The sequence below is a fragment of the Helicoverpa zea genome, chromosome 25, assembly GCF_022581195.2.
Source record: "Helicoverpa zea isolate HzStark_Cry1AcR chromosome 25, ilHelZeax1.1, whole genome shotgun sequence".
Taxonomy (NCBI): domain Eukaryota; kingdom Metazoa; phylum Arthropoda; class Insecta; order Lepidoptera; family Noctuidae; genus Helicoverpa; species Helicoverpa zea.
The window spans coordinates 728,601-750,080 of NC_061476.1; the positions used below are offsets into that span (position 1 = coordinate 728,601).

Sequence of the window (21,480 nt, forward strand, 5' to 3'; positions counted from 1 at the left end):
ACTGGTTAATATATGTCGATTAACACAAAGATAAAAGAAAAATACGTAAAAATAAAAAAATGTTTTTTTCAAACAAAGTAAATGGAATAAAAATGTGCAAAAATTAGAACACCATATAAAAGTCAGTCATTACAAACAACTGAAATTCTCCCTTGAAAACTGACAGCTGTCAACTGATCATAAGAGAAACATACGATACTCCTAACTTTATCTCTGCTTTACACATGATGTAAATTATAAAAACGAAAAATGACTCCTGTGGCTAAACCACTGAATGGATTAGGTTATTTTTTTTACAATTCGTCATAGAATATCATAAAGTATATGCGATATGATTTAATGTGATTGTGAACGACACACCCGATATAAGATTGTCATTAATTAATGTTACTACATCATATGATGTTGATGTCATTACAATATGTACTCGGATGTACTTACATGTTTTTATGTGACGATCATGGATGCGTGTGCGCATATTAAAGAGTATGTGTGCATTAGAAAGGTTCGTAGTAGACTGTTGAGTTTAATTCATGTTTTAACAAATACATTTTATCCATACAAAAAGAATTTTCAAAAGTAACTACATTCCATTAATGAATACTGCATTAAAATTATAAAAGTAAATACATTTAATCCTAAAATCAAAATCGATAGAATTTGGTACTAATCTAACCTCTTTTACACTCTAATGCACACAGACTTTAAATACCTAATTACAATATCACAACTTATTGCTGTTGGATTGCTTCAATACTTAGCTATATATGTACCTGCGTTACAACCTCAATCCTGTATTATTTGGTACTCAACCTGTGGCCAAAGATTCGTGACCTAATATCGAGCTATAAATAAACTACTGGCCAGAAATATAGTTAAATAAAATAAAGTTATAAAACACAAGTTAATAAAAATAATGCTGTAGTCGATATTATAATTTTATCGATAAGTGTCAATCACTTTTTTAAATGTGTATTACAACATATTGCAAAATCGGTAAGAATAAGAGCAGTACTCTGTCTATATTATCCACACGACGCCATTAAAATTGCACGTAACAAAGATAAAATAAAAGTCGATAATGAATTCCAAATTCCAATTATTTCGAAATTAAATTGGTTGATGTCAGAATTAGACCAAAACAAATCCTACTCCAACAGCTATAAAACTCAAAATCCAACAGCTTGAGTACCAAACACTACATAATATACATCTCACCAGTCCCCTTAGATCTGGTACCACGGCGAGCGTCGGACCCAGCGCAGGCGGTAGCCGCCCTGCTCCGTGCGGATCTTGATAGACGCACCTTCTGCTGCTTTCACTGTTTCTTTTACCTGCAAGGGGAAAATATGATGTTAGATTAATTTAGAAAAAAACTGCTTAACTGGATGAATAAGATAAAAACCAAATGGGTTTAAAGTATGGGCCATTAAAGTAGGCCTATATCAAACAGACTTGATACCGGTCGATGCCATTTCTTTGTACGGGATATGATTTTTTTACATATGGATATTTTGGAAAAAAGTCGTTCACTGATAGTGTAGTAAGTTTAACACTAAAGGAATATTTAAGAATGATAATGGTGTAAATAAACCTTGTAAGGTTGTCTCATATAAACTTAGCATAAGAAGACTGTTAGAAAACTATATAAACGCTCAAGAAATGCCTCATATAAACAGTTTTATTTAGATACATAAAATAACTTACACTCTGCATCAAGTTCTGTGCATTGCCGACCAACATCTCAGTCGCTTCCTGGTCTTCTTCGCTGCCTGAAAATGCAAACATACATTTAATTATATTATGTCCCACTTAAATGAACTCCAAAACCAATGAGTTTATGCTACGATATAAAGTTTATCGAGTCATGAGTAATTCGATTACAAATTATAATGGAATGAATTCAAACATGTCAATACAATGGTATCATGAAGACATACACATTTATGAAACTTTAATTTAATAAGAAATAATATAGCACTATAATTTGAAAAGAACTTTAAGTCAAAATGTAGGTAAAAAGCGTATTTACAATAGGAGGAATAATAAGTATATGCTGGTATGTACCGTAAAATGTAATACATGATATTAATAATGCTTATGTATGTATTTATGTACAGTTAAGCACACGTTGACGTTATAATATGTTACCTTTGTAGTCCGGCATGCCGACTGTTAAAGCGAGAAGCAGCATTAATAGAGAGAAAGCTATATTATTATATGTAAGCTAAAATAGATTATTATGTAAACTTCTTTATTTTTCTTATACTGTAGACTTACATAAAAAGAATATATCTTTGAAAAAGCAAGAATTACATAATAGTAAAAATATGGGAATAGATAAATACCACGAAAGAATCAGAGATAATATTAAATGCTTTATCGTAAAAGGCATACAGCGAAGATAAAAATGAAAATTATTAAATGCTTGATAATATTAAATGAACAGTAATTATATTGTGTACTTTTATAAATATACACTTATACAGATATATTATAATAAGTTGATTTGTATTTGCTTGTACATAAAGTTACTTATTTAAATATAATTGAATTATTTAGTAAATAAAGAAGTATATACACTCTTTTGCAAAAAAAGCGGGCACCTATGCGAAATCTTAGTTTTAAGAACTTTACGTGTATTTCAAAGGGTTTTAATGATTGTAGTATGTTTCTAGCATCAAAAGAGTTAGCCAAGCATGCGTGAGAGTGTATTCTTAATTTAAATTTTGTACAATTGCTAAGAAATTGGTTAAACCTTGTTTTGGACTAATTGCTGGCAGAAAGTTCGGCACTGCGTACTTTAAATTGGTTTTGTCGCAGCTCAAAGTACTGATACTCCTCTAAATAGTGTTTAATTATATTTTAAAACACGTGGGTATAGATAGTTCAACTCAGATTTGCGCGCGGCCCTATGTGTGCGTCGGCTTGTAAATATACAACTTTCATTCGTGTGACAGTGACGTCGTCCGAGCATGACGTGTTCTTATCGCTTTTTGTTATGGGTACAGTCGTTTACGAAAATGTCTAGTTCTTCACGGAGAAAATGTTTAAGGAGTCAGGTAGCGTTTCAAAAAATGAAACAACATTCAAAGCTTTTTATTATTACATTTTACAGTTTTTCATTATTTTCTCATAAGTTTTTTCAAATTGACGTTGACAGTATCTAAGAAATAAATGAGGTGAAATATCTAAGATGAATTAAATACTCCTTACATATTTTCTAGATCTCGGGGTACGCGGACAATAAATAAAAGTGTGGACTAAGAATATAAAAAGACGTATAATCTAGTATAATAATGTAAACAAAAAGTGTGAGGAATTTTAAAAAATAATATTGCTTCGCATAATGTCGACCAAAATAAGACGGAAATAATGAAACTCATAAATGAACGTTTAAGTCATATTGATGAAGGGATGTTGGGTAATACTTGTCGACATGTACAAAAGAAAAAAGAAAAATACTATAGACATTTTGACATGGAGTCAAAATTTATAATTTACCTCGGTGAGAGTAGCGAATCCGAAAATTCATCATTTGATTTTTCAAGTAGCGATTCAGAATCATTATAAATAAATAAACATTAAATTACGTAATAACTGTTTTTCTTTAAACAGCCGTAACCCCTAAATAACTGTATTTGTACCCGACTGTACCTCTTGTCACGCACACAAAGTCACTGTGTATGTACAAGGGTTACCCACACATAAGGCCGCGCGCAAGACTGAGTTGAACTTACTATACAATATCTAAACAATAGAAGGCTTTGTACTAAAATACCGAAACTCTTAACATTGTCATCAATCATCAGTATAGCCCATTTAGAACAGGTTAAAATTTTATCAAATACGAATACTTTTTAAAAATGTTTTGATCTAATAAGAAAGTACATTCATCATTAGTTAAAACTGCATTATCATTTTCCTGAAAATCACTTCAAAAACTTTTCAAAACACCGACGAACTTTCTGCCAGCAATTAGTCCAAAACAAGGTTTAACCAATTTCTTAGCAATTGTACAAAATTCAAATTAAGAATACACTCTCACGCATGCTTGGCTAACTCTTTTGATGCTAGAAACATACTACAATCATTAAAACCCTTTGAAATACACGTAAAGTCCTTAAAACTAAGATTCCGTATAAGTGCCCGCTTTTTTTGCAAAAGAGTTTATTTACCTTGTGCGCCCAACATGGTGGCCTTGACGGTGGACAGGATCTTGAGCTGAGTTCCAATGGTAGGGATACGCTCGCATACTTGTAGCAAGTTCTGTAATCAACAAACAAATAGTTAGAAATGCTAGAACGACATTTACGTCTTGCTTGTGATCTTTGACTGTCGTCCCATCGCGCTATGAGAGTGAAGGAATAATGAGTGCACCTGTGTCCAAGTAAATACTTGTCCCGCGCAGCTGGCTGACCTCCATAAGTATGTGAGAATAATTACAGCCATTATGGACGAAATCGGACGATCCTCATTGTTTGTCGAAATGCTAAAAAGTCTGAATTATTTTAAAACAATTCGTAATAAACGAGATGTACTATAAAAAGTAAATGTTTCATGTCTAGCTACTTTGAACTTTTTCGAAAGAGTCACGACATGGATGTATTTCAGTCAGAACTAATTTTGACATTCAAAAGTGGAGCACAATGCAGTATGTACAGACTGACAATGATAATTAAAGATTTAAATTAAACTTCCCAAAAAGTTAATAAATAAACCCCACATACCGTCCTAATCCTTTTGTCAGTACATTCCAGCGCCAACTTCTTGGCGAGTCGCGTGACCTCCTCGGAAGCTTCGGCAATGGCCTTTGCCGTCGCGATGAGCTCTCTCTTGCTGCCTGGTGGTCGAAGAATGGGGGGTTACTTGAGGAATTGGGAAGAGGGAGTAGCATGCATGCAGACATGCGAATGTCATCTATACTAATATTATAAAGCTGAAGAGTTTGTTTGTTTGTTTGAACGCGCTAATCTCAGGAACTACTGGTCCGATTTGAAAATTTCTTTCAGTGTTAGATAGCCCGTTTATAGAGGAAGGCTATAGGCTACTTCTTATCCCGGTACGGGAAGTAGTTCCTACGGGATGCGGGTGAAACCGCTGGCAGAAGCTAGTTCAGGAGTAAAATGAGAAGTAACTTCTTGGAAATGTAATTCTGATGATGAGAAGCCCACTAGTTGAGAATTCTTATTAAATAAATACCAAAAAATTTATTTGCTTCATGCTGTAAAACTTTTCATTTGAATAGAAAATCATAACAAAAGTAGTATGTATTACAAACTTTTATGATTTGTAATGTCAAATTATTATTAGTCGTGTGAAAATTGGAGCAGCTCTAAGGCTACTAATTATTCCAGCCAAAAAAAAAAATAGAGAAATACAAGAAAACCAATATTAATTATCACATTCTGAAGACAGGCTTTTTCTTCCTGGATCCAATAATGTCCAAAAAACCTTAAACTCTATTTAGTAGCCTATGGCCTCATACACTAAACCGAGGCATATAAGTTCTAAAAGCACTTACAGTATGCTTTCTACTTCTAATTACACAAAGCTAAAGTATAAATAATACACACTCAATATCCTACCTTATAACTATCTACATAAAGTACAAATTGCTACAATGATGATCATGATGAGTGACTTACCGCTGAGATTCAACACAACTTCTGTTCCGCGGCCGAGTGACAGACATATACAGTGAGTACAACATCGAGATACTTAGGCGCATATTATTATATACAAGCGGTTAAAATAAGGCTTTTCAAAATATATATTTTTCGTGGTTTTATAGAGATACAGACTACTAACATGACGTATTCTGTCAAAGATGTATATAGCAGTATATGTATAGAATAATATGCACCTGATACATAAGTGTTAGCATGAATAGTGCGTACATTAAGTTATAGACAAAATATACAAACAAATATACGGTATTTTACTATACAAAGCTGCATTAGATACACATAACTCTGTATATAACCTCCAAGGTTAAGTCACATTATGTGGAGCTTGAGTGTCACCCTCACAATAATTCGGAAGCCGAGCTAATTAGTGGGTTCTAGCCCTACCCGTCAGAAGACATATTGTTTGATAACGAAGTAACTGGGTTATAGAGGCCAAACAGGAAATCGATCTATTAGATATTAAAGTAACATAAGCCTCTCGGTTGCAGCCGATAGGACAGTAAGCGAATACACAATGCTTTAAACGATTTTTTAAGTTTCATACGAAAACTACACCACAAAGTTTCGTCCAAAATCGTAGAAAAGGAACAAGCCAATACTATCGCAAAAACACCTATCTTTTTATAGTTAGTTAGGCATACTTAAGGCATTAATTATAATCTTGCAGATGTCACAGGCAATTTGTATGATGTTTGCGTTAGCAAACGGTTTCGGCATTTTATAAACTTGAATTCATTGTCATGTTTTATAACATTAGCAGCGCATATTATAATTAACCGCTGCATTTTTTCGTGTTAGTTCTTCTTACACCACTCGTGGCGCTGTCTACCAAAACATTAAACATGGCGGAGTGTTGTGCAAGTGCCGGATCAAATTGCGACGTAAATACAACATGAATACCCTTAGAGAATAATGACATGAATAAGTGACATACCCTTAGAGTCGGATCGCACGAGCTCGGAGAGCCTGGCCATGAGGATGGCCATGCGCTTGGCGGCCGCGATGATCTCGTTGTCCTTCGACGACCACTCGCGCACTGCCTTGTGCAAGTTGTGCGCTGCCACCTGAACGATTAAACATTTCATTAGTAGTGTGCAGGAGCGGTGGTCCACCTTCTTCGTTTATATTACCTAGATTCGGAGATTCAGTTAAATAAACTATATACTGTGTACAAAATACAATTCCATGTTGCTCGCTTAGTTGTACGGCGACAAGAAAGATACATGAAGACGGAGAACACGACAGTTCGGCCGATTGAATGCGAGCACACCTTTGCCGCTAGAAGGCGACACACGGCACCGCACTCGCAACACAGTTCAGTTACGTTAGTCTTAGGTACTATCCTCGAAAACTTCATAAACCCGCATCGAATTCTTATATCAATAACGCAAGCAAGCATAACTACGCAAGAACTAAGCAAGAATTAATTTAATGTCCAATTATGTTACGATTGCGGCCAAGGTTGTTTCACTGTGGTATACTGACCAATATGGGATGGCTGGGATGCGGCTGCCTCCTAAAGATATCCTCTCCCTCATCATCAGTGTCAGCGGGCGGCGGTGGGCGGGGCGGCGGGGCGGCGCCGGCGGGCGGGGGCGGGCGGGGCGGCGCCGCCACGTCCGACATGTGCAGGCGAGAGAGTGCTTCTGGCAGTGCGGGGGGCGGCGGGGGCGGGGCGTAGTGCCCTGAGAGTGCTGATTCTACTTCACCAGCTGCGCTGATTATCTGTAAACAACAATTTTATTGAGTTCAAGGTTTGAAGCTGTTCATAGTGAAAGCTTCTGACCCAATACCTGGATATCTGAATTTTAGGACACCCTGTGTCACCCTGATTTTTTTAAGGGTCTCATGAAGTCCACTCGTTAAAATGGTGGTCACTTTTCGTAAAAGCTCTGATGCCTTGAACCTGGCGCGGTGCACGGCGGGCGGGATGGCGGCCTGCAGGCACTGCTGCAGTAGCAGTACTGACCTCACTGTTAGCAGTCCGCCAGGCAGCAGCCTGGGCGCGGTCCCCGAGCGCCACAGCCTTGGCGCGGTGCACGGCGGGCGGGATGGCGGCCTGCAGGCACTGCTGCAGTAGCAGTACTGACCTCACTGTTAGCAGTCCGCCAGGCAGCAGCCTGGGCGCGGTCCCCGAGCGCCACAGCCTTGGCGCGGTGCACGGCGGGCGGGATGGCGGCCTGCAGACGCTGCTGAGCGGAGGACAGGGCTCGGGCGAACTCCTGGTCTTCCGTATTGTCACGTTCAGCTCCTCCGACGAGCAGTACGCGGTTTGCCAGTCTGGAGTAACAGAAATTAGCTGCTTTAGAAGGAACCCTCTAACAGCCCGTCGAACACAAATGGTTTATAACTTTCAGCGACACGTCTTGGGGCGCGAACCGCGAAGCGGTATGCTTCGCGTGACGAGCCGCGTGGCCGGCGCAGTTGTACATCAAAGAGCATATCATCGTTACTACCATTAGATCATCTTTCATGAAATCCTTTCAAACATTTCGTTGATCACCACCTTCCTTGATATCCAAGTTCTCATCGAAACAAAAGCACATACAACAAAAGTACTGATTTATTTGCCTAATTTGAATAAACGTTAGATCATGTTCAGTTATGTTAGTAATGTAACTATTTTTTTCGCATTAGGCCAAGTACCTGTAAAGAAAAAAGTTTCTGTGTTTTGATATAAATAAGTATATAAATATAAAATGATAATTAACCTTTATGAATATGACCGAAATAAATAAAAAAGGGGGTTTAGCCGTTGTTCATAATCTTTCTGTATTGTTTCTGTGTTTCGTGTATTAAATGTGCAATAAAGAATAAGAAAAGAAATAAATAAATAACATTTTCATCCCACCATCTCGGAAAGAATAGTTTTACCCTTTGATATCTGAGCGCAAAAGCCGTTTTTATCCTCTAGAGCGGCAAAGTGATTTGAATTTAGAACATCGCGTGCAATACTCCATTTTTGACAATCTTGATAAGACTTTTCAAACAAATACACATTAAAGAAATAAAATACTGCTTGAAATAATTATTCGATTAATTAAGTAATTTTTATTATTGTTTTTACATAAATTTTTAACCTCGTTTCATTTTTAAACTGAGTTTTCAAATAAATGGACTTTACTAGGTACTTCTTTTTAATTTGATACCTACTTATATGTGCGCGCCATTTTGTTTTTTTGCATTTCCTCGATGAGGTGGAATGAAAAGTTACGTGTTGCACTCGAGTGCAAAGATTTTTCACCTTGTGCTCTTTTGATTCCCTCGCTCTCGCTCAGGATTCTAGTTATTGAAACACTCGCTACGCTCGTGTTTCAATTTTAGAATCCTTCGCTTGCTCGGTCATCAATATTGAGCCCGCGGTTAAAAAGCAACTTTGCACTCTTGTATAACAAATAACTATTCTTAATCGAATATAACCTGTCATTGAACATCCTTGGCAGTCGTTACGGGTAGTCAGAAGCCAGTAAGTCTGACACCAGTCTAACCAAGGGGTATCGGGTTGCCCGGGTAACTGGGTTGAGGAGGTCAGATAGGCAGTCGCTTCTTGTAAAGCACTGGTACTCAGCTGAATCCGGTTAGACTGGAAGCCGACCCCAACATGATTGGGAAAAAGGCTCGGAGGATGAATCGAATATAACCAAATTAACACAAAAACCTACCTGGCAATGGCGGAGGTATTGTCAACCATCTTTTGCGAGTCGTTGTTGCGAATAGCATCCTCACACAGGTATGTATGCTTCTGCATCAATTCACCTGCAAGGATAAAAATTATCTATCTCTATAACGAATTTTACTAAACGAGAAAGAGCAAAGAAAGGGATAGGAAAAGACGAAGGTGATGAAAAGATAAATCGAAAACGCAATGGGAAGAAGATGGAATAAAGGGACATAAGGGGAGAGGTATAATAATAGAGGGAAGCAGAATACAGACATATGAGTAGTGAGGAAGACGGAGAGAATGTAGACACTGTTAGATACAGCAATTATAACATTTTTGTTCTTAAATAGAATTAAGTAATGAGATGACAAAGGGATGGGAATGGGATAGAAAAATTTATCGTTAAATCTCGAGTATATTCATATTTATGCCAATAAATTGAAATTTTATGAAAGTCATTCTAAACCCCTCCCCCCAAAAAAAAACGGATGGAGGTACTAACATCCCAAAAACGAAAAAACTCACCAGCAGTCCTAACAAAGTCGAGGGGATCTACCGCCTGGTCACACAGGTCGCGCACGCGCAGCACAGCTTCTGCGTACTGATTCTTCAAGTTGTTGAAATGTTCCTCTGCCACCTAGATTGTCAATAAAGTTTACATGTTTTATCTTCATGAATATGGGTGAGAGTAGAGATTTGCAATCTCTAAATGAGACACACATCATCATCTCCCGAGCCTTTTCCCACTTTTTTTTCATGAGACAGACTTGGATGTGTTATGTACAAACACAGCCCCTATCTCAACCTATAGAACGTCAATAGATTTTATTTTTTTCACAATAATGGACGATTTTTCGATTGGTATAATTTGACAGACATGCGTAGGTTGACCTGCTGGCGTCTGTAGTCCGTACATTTTCTTTGTATGACTCCACGACATGACCAGTTTTGAGCGCTCCCCATGTTATAGACACAAAGATAATGTACATGTACATTTACACACAAATATAGCTCACCCGATATCTTGAAATCATAAATTATATAACAGCTAGTTACAGGTGAACTTCGTTACTTTAAAAGAAAGCTTTTATTTGGTCTGCTTTTTTTTGCGAAGTATTTTAGAGATGCTGTGCTGATCACAAGTTTTAAGGAATAAGTTTAGGAGGATCCAATCTTAGAGCTGAAGTATATGATACATTTTATACACATAAAATAAGTACAATCAAACAGATATATATGTTACCTTGCTGTCAGGGTTGTAGAGCCTGATCTTGCCGGCTAAAATCAGTTGTGGTGACAGTTTCTCCACCTAAAATAGACAATGTGATATGTATTTTTATTGAAATTTATTTTACATTAGATAGTAGGTGTATATAGTTTATATGTAATACATAGTCCAGTCAATTTAAACATTTGAAGTTACATAATTTTTTTGGTCTAATTTGACCGGACTAACAATAAACATTATTAGAAGTTATTTGACGGAATGACGCAAGATACACAAGGTCTAGTGACATTGCAGATCGAGTTTTTAATGTAGTAAGTCTTGTACTTTATGGTTTTTGGCTGTGTCCATTTTCGATTAAATTTTAGCGTCGATCTTTTCGATGATTTCATCAAATGACCTGTCCCGCTGTGGGTTAGCAGCGGTGAGGGAGTATCAGTCTCTTACTGACTAAAAACCATCGTGTTCCGTCGTAGGCCCTTTATGTACCAGGGCCGCGGTCCCGCAGGCCCGGCAGGCCTTGGCCCTGCTGGGCATGGTGTACCTGTCTAGCATTCTGCGTGAGCTGATCAGCGAGGCGCTTGTTGTGTCCGCAGCCCGCCGCCACCACGTCCGCCGCCGCGCATGCGCGCTGGCTGAACGCTGCTAACGCTGCCGCCTTCTCGTGGAACTGACTCTCGCGACCTGGGGTGCCTGGGAGAGGAACAGGAAGAAATCAAAATCAAGGCACTCTTTGAAGGTCAAAATGACAAAAGACGGCCCCCAAAACGCCCGTCATACTTCCCATGTGTTTTTGCTGGGAAGAAGTGGCGCAACAGACTCCCCAGCTACACATAAGAAGATTATTGTACTTACACCAAGAAAATTAATAACACAGGAAATCACAAGACACAAAGAAAGTATAATTGGCGGAATTAATCCGCCAAATCAAACTAGCTATCCACCCCGACTTCCAAAGTCGCCCTCTCTGTGTTCATATCCCTATGTATGCCTAAATCTTTAAAACTACGCAACGGATTTTGATGCGGTTTTTTAATACATAGAGTAATTAAAGATAAAGATTTATATGTACAATAACATCCATTAAATTGCTTTGCACCCGTGCGATCGCTAGTTATACAAATGTCGCAGGGATATGATAAAAACAGGGATTTAATCAATTCCCTAAGGGATTTTTGATCAAATCCCCGTTTAAATACATATATAGAATAGACGTAGATTGAAGAATATATTTTTTTTATTACAATAAATAGGTACTTAAGATTTTATTTTTATGGAGTTATCATGGTCTGAATTAAATGAATATTATTATGTCAGTGTTGATTTTTATCTCCGTTTGACGGGACAAGCGTGATTAGGGGATTACCTAATGGATATGTTGTTGAAACGGACGATGTAATTAAGAATTTCATTATTAAGGTGTCTGCCCACTATCCCGTAGCATGCCATGACCGTGCTAGGAACGTATCCAGCACGGAAAGAAATCCGATACGCTCTATATCGCCCACTGAAGCGGGCCGACAGCGTTCTGAACCCGTTTACAACCCGTATTTAATCTGTATGATGCCCGTATGTAACACGGCAGGAATTCTTTCAATACACTCGTAAAGCATCGGTTCATTCTCGTACAAATATCAGTGTTGCGTAGACGCGTTAAAGTGGTGAAATATTGAAATATTATGGCTATAAGGAAACGAACGATTGAACAAATCATTTTGGATGAAAAGGAAGAGGAATGCCCAAAAAACACTGGACTCCCCGCTTAGTCACCGTTTAGCTGCCTGTGCACAGCGTTCTGGCAGCGTCGCGTGCCATGCACGTAGCGTATCTGCACCGGCAAAATATTCCCTCCGACGAATAGTTGACGGCCCGTGCATGGCACGCTACGGTGTCGGCCGGTGACGGAACGGTCTAGTGGGCATAGTCTCATACTTCTCAATACAAAGAATAGTTTTTTTTGTTTGAAACGGCCCTAGTACGGTCATGGTATGCTACGGGATAGTGGGCAAACACCTTTATTGTTATACATTTTTGTATCTCGGAAGTTATCTTCCGTGTCTTGTAGTTGATTGTAGGACGGATGCATGTTTAATGTGGGATGACTGTGTTTGTATTGACTGTGAGATCGTATGTGTGTTGGGTGTGATTCCGCTATGCATGTATCGTTTGTATCGTTCTGTAGGAATTTTCAGACAATTCTGCAACTGTTCAGTATAGCAACACTCTGTAGTATTTAAAAAGTATTCGGTGGTAAATCTAAGGTTGCAAGACACGGAAAAGACTGGCATTTTATCATTATATCTTGTATATATTTACCCAAAGGCGCATTAACAGCGTCAGTGAAGTGTCGCAGCGGCGCCGCCACGTCGATGAACTCCTCCACCACGCGGTTCACGACCGCCCTCTCGGTGGCTCGCTTCAGCTCGTGCAGCTTGTCTGTTAGCTCCCTACGAATAAGCAAAAAAAGGTTAGACATACCATTATACAAGCTGTTGATTTGCATCCGTGCCATATTCAAGGACGTAATTATGTTAATGATTCTAGACAGAAATCAACAAAAAAATTGGTACGTATTTTTTATTCTAAATTCCGTCAATGTCTTCTAGCCGTATTTAAACTTGGCGCGTGTGTTACTAGCCTTACAAAAGCGTTGCGCTTTCGTACATACGCAAACACAAAGCATATGTAACGATCATTCATCAAAAATTGGGTTAATTCTGAAATACTATTAAATAAAGAAAATAAAACCGTTTAAAATTATACCGTACTTCCAATTGATTATATTTACGTATTTTATGTCAACCTCCTGGAATTTGACACGAATGCAAATGAACAGCTTGTATTGTCAATCTTCCCTAGGTGACTCCACTACGAAAATATAAATATAAAGTTTCACAAATATACAGAAAGTGATTCAGAAGTGTTCATTTATTTACTGGAGAATCAAGAGCTATAACATCTAAGTAAAAATAATATGAGTGACATACAACCAATTTTTCATGAGTAAATGAAAAAAGAATATAGAAATATTTCCATTTAACTGCCGTTATACCTACCGGGTGTTGCACAAGTGGAGGCAATTACACATTACGACCGATAGGATAGAACTGCCAATGGTACATAATAAAGTCATTCCATTCCAATTAAATACAGGAGGTATAACCTCTACGCTCATATAAGCGAAGGGTACTTTCTTCAGTCATGTAGTTAGTGAAGCTACACCCCAATCTCGAGTCATCCATATATTACATGGCCCCATATGGTGACAGTCGTACCAAAATTTCACATCTGAATGGATTTTTTTGTACTTGTTTATTCATTTATTTGATTCTTTTTGCACATTTTGTACAATGGTGGTCGTAACTTGTTACTGATTAAACCACAATAAGAAGTAATCTAGAAAAAATGCTCGTTATTTACTCAAAACTAACCTTGTTATAGCACGTGCTTCCTCACTATCTCCCTTTCCACTGGCACACAAGTCAGCCAACTTGTCTGACAGTCGCTGTACTTCTGAACACAGCTGTAGAACTTCCGCCTTCTCACGACCTTGAAGACCGTCGGCGATCTACGAGATAGATGATAAAAGTCAGATATCCGAATATTATGGAAAATAATAATGCTGTTAGCTATAAAGCCAAAGGTTTTTATTTCATATAGTGCTATTACAGGTGCTTAAGAAACATCAAGCTAGTTGCGCGGTTCCAAACAGTGGGTCTTATGGAGAAGAACCGGCAAGAAACTACACAGAAAACAAGTGTTTACAATATTTTATGGGTTGACTCTGAGAAAATTATACAATGCAAGTTGAACTAGGAAGTTATATGAGAAAATTGATAGAAACTGATTTTACGAAGTTAATTAATTAGACCGAATAATTTTATTTTTACGATGGTGGGCCTCAGTGGGAGAATGAAGCTACCTGCCGTTAACCAACCTAGATAGAGCTCTGGTTCTGACCAAGATATCGAAAATTTAAAAAAATATTATTCTTACCCTCTGTCCTTGCGAAACAATGCTGTTGATAGCCTTCTGACCCTCGATCCTGGTGACCGGGTCCGCAGCCGGGTGTAACAGCCACTTGTGGGCTGTCTCCAACCTATTACATAAATAAATAATGCCAATATTGTGGTTTTATCGGTTTAACACATAAAAAATATGTTTTTAGGTTTGATGGTTAATATATTCTTCCCTAAACTTCGTAGTTTGATTATTAAAGCACGGTATATTCAATCATATTTAGAGTACCCGCACACTTCAATATTTTTTACAATATTCAGGGTCATAAATCATTATGTAAATGAATGGCAGTAGACACATAACAACGATCAGGTATTTGGCCGGTATTAGACCAAATGGAAACTTTGAATGGAATTGAATTTTTTATAAGTTTCTGTTCTTACCATCGGGCTAGCTGTCGGTCCAATCTTTAGTCTGAAGTGCCTATTGTGAAAAAAGATATTAAATATATAAGAATTTCTCACCTAGCCTGCATGGTCTTCCCGCCCTGCTTCTCAGCGGCCCTCACTCCCTCATTCACGATGGAATCCAACTCGTTGATCTGGTGACGCAGGTCTGACGCCAGATTCAATGCCTGGGAGAACAGCATTGTATTAGCTCACAAATCATCATCATCTTCCGAACCTTGTTGAGGTCGGCTTCCAGTCTAACCGGATGCAGGTGAGTACCAGTGCTTTACAAGGAGCGACTGCCCTATCTGACCTCCTCAACCCAGTTACCCGGGCAACCCAATACTCCTAGGTTAGACTGGCTGTCAGACTTCTGACTACCCGTAACGACTGCCAGAGATGTTCAATGATAGCCGCAGGTTTCAAATATGCAAGACATTATACTAAGTTCACCGACGATGATATAAACACTGATATCACAAACAGGTACTTAAACGTTATCAGTTATTTGACCATGAAGTGGTAATTTTCACGTTCACCGCCTTGAAGAAAACATTGTTTTACGTATCGATTGCTTCACGGATGAAAGAACGAATGAAACATTACCTTTAAAAATTCAGTAGTCAAAATCATGACATATTAGTATTATATCATCTTTAGGTACTACGAATGTCAATACTATATTTTTTTTTAATTTTGCTGTATAGCATCTGTAGACAACAAATCCACAGATAAATGCCTAATACAGTTAGCTTCAATTAATATAATTACCTTGGGTTCTCTACCATGTCCATATTGTCTCTCGTCACATAGATGGTCAGCGTTTATGCCACCAGATCTAGAAAGAAAAATTATTTATATAACAAGAGCATAAATAAAAGAATTATTATTAAAAAAACAAAATACCCGACTGCACACTAAAAAAAGAGTAAAACAAGCCCCACAATAATATTTAATTTATAAATATTGATGGAAAGCATCGCAGGCGGGGACCAACAGAGGCTTATTTATAGTCATTTCGGTTGTGCACCATTTAGCAGAATTTTCGTTGGTGGCGGTCAAGGTGGTCCCCGCCTGCGATGCTTTCCATCAATATTTATAAATTAAATATTATTGTGGGGCTTGTTTTACTCTTTTTTTAGTGTGCAGTCGGGTATTTTGTTTTTTTAATAATAATTCTTTTATTTATAACTTTTTAGCTGTTTTTATTTAACGAAAATGTTGTAGATGTAGAAGACTATGTATATGTAAGTACCATTTTAAATTATTTCGACGACATTTGGCTTTAGATTACGAGTGATGTTACTCCGCAACATAAATTTACCGCCAATCTGGACTGTTGGTAGTGAAGAAGAAAAAGAATTAGGTGAGTCATTACTGCTGAAGACCGTCAACGACGTGTGCCCTTATGCGTGTGCCCGCATTCGGGCTGTATACTCGAGCATATCCCCCTCCGCACCGCGCCGCGCGCCGCATGCCAGGCCACGCCCTATCTTTTTGCTTGCTAACGCATGAGTTGCTTTGCGTTGACGCAGAATTAACATGTTCCCGTGGGAATTTTGAGAAAAAACGTATCCTATATTAATTATTACTCCCGTGATTGAAATGAATCTAATGATACCGCATACATATTTTTTTAAAGGGAAATTTAGAAAAAATATCCCGTGGGACTTTTAGGATAAAATGTATCCTATGACACTCCCGTAATCAAGACAAATCTAACGATACCTCATACATCAAAATCCATCAAGCCGTTTAGGCTACAGGAGGTCACAAAGGAACAGACATACATACATACTTACATACACTCGAAAAACCTTACCCTCCTTCTTTGGCAGTCGGGTAATAAGTATTCTACCACCTAACCTAGCACTTGCATGCCAATTTGGAAAGTGAATCGTTGAACGTTAATCACGTTTTGGAACGTGTAAGACACCTGTGATATCAACGTCGGAGTTTTCTCCCAGGTTAAGGAACTTTGATCTGTATTAAACATGTCTATTTTTCAAATAGATGCTAACACTAATCTTGACGAGTATGAAGTTAACTGTATAACGTCAGACTACAATACGATAGACCTATAACAGCTTTTTCGAAACGTCAAGCTAGGTAGGTTCTAAAGAGTTTATCTCATGTAGAAGAACCAACAAGAAACCCCAAAGACACTGTTTCAAACAATTTGCAACTAGTGTGACGTTTCATAGGAGCCTGCAAAGGCCTGTTTGAAATAAAACCACTTGACTTTGACAAAATAGTGTTCTCGTGTCTGAGCTCGTGGTACCTGGCGAGTCTCCTGGCAGCATCAGCAGGTTCGGGCGCCAGGTGTTCGGCAGCACGTTGAGATGATGTCAGCACACTGCGGATAGCTCTCTCGCCTGCACTGTTGCGCTGAGCCTCAGGGTCCTAGAGAATATGAAATAATTTTAAACGATTCTTACAGTGAGTTGCAGTCAACTATAACGAACCATTTTCAACATTCATTTCATTTTAAAAATGAACAATAAACTTTTGGCAAAGGGTCGGTTGCTAATAGAATCGTCTTTGGTCAAACTTAACAAAGTAGACAAAAAGAAGACGAAAGGAAATATTTCGAGTAATATTTACACTACTCACAAGGAATTATTTTTTTAACCCCCAATAAAATAGAAGTTATAACGATTTAAAATACGATGACCACACATTTAACCAAACGGTTTAAAAATGGATGTTATTGAGTTAATATTGATTTCTCAATAACAAACTACGACTCACATTAAGGAACTCATGAGCAGCTCCAATCTTGGCGTGTATCTGTTGCTGTAACGCCTTCAGCACTGCCACGTTGTCCTTCTCGCCACCGTCTTCCACGTAGGAGGTTAGTTGCAGCACACTGATGGACAAACATTACTAATTACAATTTGTATTTATTTATTTAACAGTTCATGTACACAGTTACACAAAGAACACAGACAAGATGAAAAATAGAAAAAAAATTAGTTGTAACTTTGAACATTCATCATCTGTCTAGCTTTTTCCAAACTATGTTGGGGTCGACTTCCAGTTTCACCGAATGCAGCTGAGTAACAGTGTTTTACATTTAGCAACTGCCTTTTGGACCTCATCAACCAAGTAACCTGGTTGTCACACACACTACGACTAAGTTATACAATGTAAAATTTTGATGCCAAATGTTCAATCTATCTTCTGTTAACAACTATTTGAAGTTTGTCATAGCTATTTGCTGATCCGGTAATGTTACACTTACCGAATAATCTCGTGTATTTCATCGGCCATTCTTTGAGCGAGATAGTTTCTGTTTTCAGCAGCCTCCTCCATTCCTTTGCCTCCTGCAATAAAAAGATCAATTTTTGTTTTTCTGAGCTAATTGAGATAAGTATTAGGTAATTGGGCCAGACACGTACACCAAATGTATCTGGCGAAATGGGAATGTGTTGTTACCCACTAGTAACGGCTATCCCGTGGGGTGGGATGGAAAAGATAGATGGTTGATTTCGACACCTAAAACTGGTTTGGTATTATTCGAAAAACGCAAAGTGTCAAGGGGAGATGGGGAAGTCTTTACCCAGCAGTAAGCTTTCCTACAGTCTAGGGAGAAACGAAAGACAGTATAGAAGAGGCTATCAGGCTTAGCACAAGTCGCTTTGGGGTCCAGTTTCCGAAGATTCACACGATTGGGCTGTGGTTGGAGCACTTTTTATACCGTAGTGGGTTACCCCGTGTTTTGGAAGGCACGTAGTTCTGATCTACACGCGACACTTACCCTCAGTGAGGATGTGTATGTACATCTTCATGGAGCAGATGAGCACGGGCGCGAGCTGCTTCACGCTGTCCAGGCAGCGGGTTAGCGTGTCTGCGTGCGGCGGGTGGGTCAACTCCGCTGCTCGGGCTGCCACCTATGTAACACAAAATCATTGAAAATGTGGGCTAGTAACAAAGAAAAAGAACATTCTGACAACTAATCAACATTTCTTCCAAACCATCATCTCAAGCGCCACAGACATGCATGCATACATCTTTATGAACAAAAACCTTTCTGCCTTCATTCAACCTAAAATATTCACATTGCGACTTATGCCTTACTAAATAAAGTGAAGTTTGCTTACCTCCCTGGCGGCCCTGGAGAGTGCTGGCGAGATGTCTCTGAGGAATTGAACCAGGTCTTCCATCGTATCTATGACCTCCGCCACCCCGAGATAATCTAGCACCTAGAAGTTATCAATTAAAGAATATAAGTTATCTTCATCAACAACATTATTTGGCATCAGAGATCTCCTATTTGGGAAGCCAAAAGTTTGGCCCTCGTAATGAAATATAGTTTCTAATCCAAACATTCTTAATACACGTATTTTCCCTGGTTATACAATAGAAAGGCACATAATATAAAATTTCCCACGGTATTATGTGACACTGACTTGGAAATTAGAACAGAAACTATGTGATTACCAATGGTACGTTCATTTTCCCATGGAAATGTGTAAAAAATGTGAACTCATGCATGTGTTCGTCATGCAAGATTAGAAAACTTACGTACACAAGGCTTCCAGGGAAATGTAGAACGGTGCATTTAGACATCGAGATAAGATTATTATTCATTCCAGATCATTAAACTTTACGGACGCTGTATTTTCAAAAACTTAAAATTTTGAGTAATTCTTTGAATTGGCACATTGTATCACAAGCATTTATAAGGTGACTAACCTTTTTGCACTCCTTAACGATCTTCCTAACTTCTGACTCGTCGAAACACAGCAGCAACGCAGACGTGCCCTGCAAGATTCCTCTCGAACCTTCAATCAGCTTCTTCCTGCAAACCACACTTATCTTGAGCTCCTTCACACGGGCGTCACAAGACTCGAAGGTAAAGAGGCTTGCGTCAACAGACATTGACATCGTGGCTGCATATGCAAGAAGCAACCGAACCTTCCGTGCCAACCATATCTTAAAAGAACTCTGAACGACCCCTTCATGCAATGGGTAGATGACCTTACAATTTTGCAGTATCGATTTGAATTCTGAATGAAAAACGAGTAATCGATTGTGAAACAGCTGCGGAAGCTTACATAAGAAATTGTTTAGTTTAGAGGTATTTATGATAAGCATTCCGCAACAATATGGGAGCTTACATAATGCAACGTCATATTGGAAACAAATCATTTTTAGAACTTTCCGGATTTATTAAACTTTTTGTTTTTAGTAATGATCAGTACATTTGCATCATAATGACGTCGGTTGCTTGTAAACAATTAATTTGTCATCATAGACTCACCTGACCTCTGGCTATGACTCGACTGTCATGGCCGGTAGCATCAAACTACAAACTATGTATTAATTATGTAGACGATACCATTCTTAAATAAGAATTCCTCTAGTTTAAATAATCCACGAGAAATATGTACTCTTTATGTATGGAAATTTAAATGTTGGAGGCCCAATGTTTTGCCACACTCAGGGCATCGTCAGGGCACACTAGGCAACACAGAATGTGCCGTAAATGAAAACATCAGTAAAGAATCTTGCGGGCCTCAAGACCACCTTACCTTGCAGGTCCTGAGAAAGGATCAGCTCGCAGCATGTCGGAGGCCTGCTGCAGCAGAGTGGCAGCTGTCTCGACGCGGTGTAGTGCGCTCGGCATGTCGTGTCTGAGGACCGAGTCTTCTGAAGACTCGATGGTCTCGTGGCCAACCTGAGGAATTGTCCAAAGCATTTTGAAGATGTGTCTTACACTGTAAAACTTAGGAAGTGCAAAATGATGAGTGCCGCTAGGACTTTTTCCCACATACCCCTCTCCCGTCCCCCGATGGGAAGGGGATGCGTAATAGTATTTTTAGCCTTGCAACAACAAAAAAAAGGTCAGATCTAGGACTGGAACCCGGAATCCTCTGAATCTTTACGATTATCAGACAGCATCTTTACGATTGTCATTTCAAAATTACTGGGTGAAAAGTTTTTGATATTTCATAAATAGAAACTCTTATTCAACCCTTTTTCTTTTCTTTGTGAAGTCTTTTTCTTCGACTCTTCTTTTAATATTTCATAAGGATAGCAAATTTCTTCACTTACCTTGACCAGGTTATTGACGGCGAGAGACACGGCTTGCACCGGCCTCGCCAGGTCAGGCATCGCGTTGCCATCTTCTGCTTCTTCATGGAGGATCACCAGACGAGAAACCTGAAGACGAAAGGAACACAAGTTTAGAAAGTAAGCAAGGAATAATTACATGTCGAGGTTACATGGTAACCGTATACATGTATACATGGTTACTGGTAAGTAGACCGCATCCTTTCAGGAGGTGATAGTATAGGTCAATACGGACAGATTTGACCATGGCATACACTGGACAAAAGTTAACCCGTTTCAAGATAATCGAATTTCAAGATCAGTCGTCTAGGTACACGTATAAATTTTCATTATTAGTCAAAAGTCTCGTTTTTGTGGATTTTTGTGTGTTTTTGGATAGAAGATGAATCATTTCATAATAACAAACCATAAAACTGT

General features: G+C 38.5%; 1 protein-coding gene across 2 annotated transcripts; it reads right to left on the minus strand.

Moving 5' to 3' along the window:
- Positions 1-299: 299 nt before the first annotated feature.
- Positions 300-21,159, minus strand: LOC124642787 (vinculin). 2 transcript variants are annotated; one of them, XM_047181436.1, is made up of 25 exons: positions 21,046-21,159; positions 20,523-20,668; positions 19,684-19,789; positions 19,089-19,190; positions 18,746-18,878; positions 18,230-18,311; positions 17,737-17,854; positions 17,267-17,388; positions 15,757-15,823; positions 15,061-15,170; positions 14,573-14,675; positions 14,008-14,144; positions 12,893-13,023; positions 11,121-11,269; positions 10,595-10,660; positions 9,877-9,988; positions 9,353-9,446; positions 7,871-7,970; positions 7,660-7,749; positions 7,176-7,415; positions 6,625-6,754; positions 4,731-4,843; positions 4,179-4,269; positions 1,708-1,772; positions 300-1,334 (listed from the first exon to the last, which is right to left on the minus strand). In XM_047181436.1, exons 1-25 carry the CDS (start codon positions 21,103-21,105, stop codon positions 1,227-1,229), a joined length of 2,775 nt encoding a protein of 924 aa, XP_047037392.1. In that variant the 5' UTR covers positions 21,106-21,159; the 3' UTR covers positions 300-1,226. The 2 variants fall into 2 exon arrangements, with proteins under 2 accessions (XP_047037392.1, XP_047037393.1); XM_047181437.1 differs by lacking the exon at positions 7,660-7,749 and having other exon boundaries at positions 7,781-7,970.
- Positions 21,160-21,480: the final 321 nt, after the last annotated feature.

Coding starts and splice junctions, on each gene's coding strand:
- LOC124642787 (XM_047181436.1), bottom strand. CDS start 21,105: ATGCCTGACCTGGCGAGGCCGGTGCAAGCCGTGTCTCTCGCCGTCAAT. Junction 10,661..11,120: donor TCACGCAGAATGCTAGACAG/GTACACCATGCC, acceptor TGTCTATTTTAG/GTGGAGAAACTGTCACCACA. Junction 7,416..7,659: donor GGCGGACTGCTAACAGTGAG/GTCAGTACTGCT, acceptor TGTTGTTTACAG/ATAATCAGCGCAGCTGGTGA.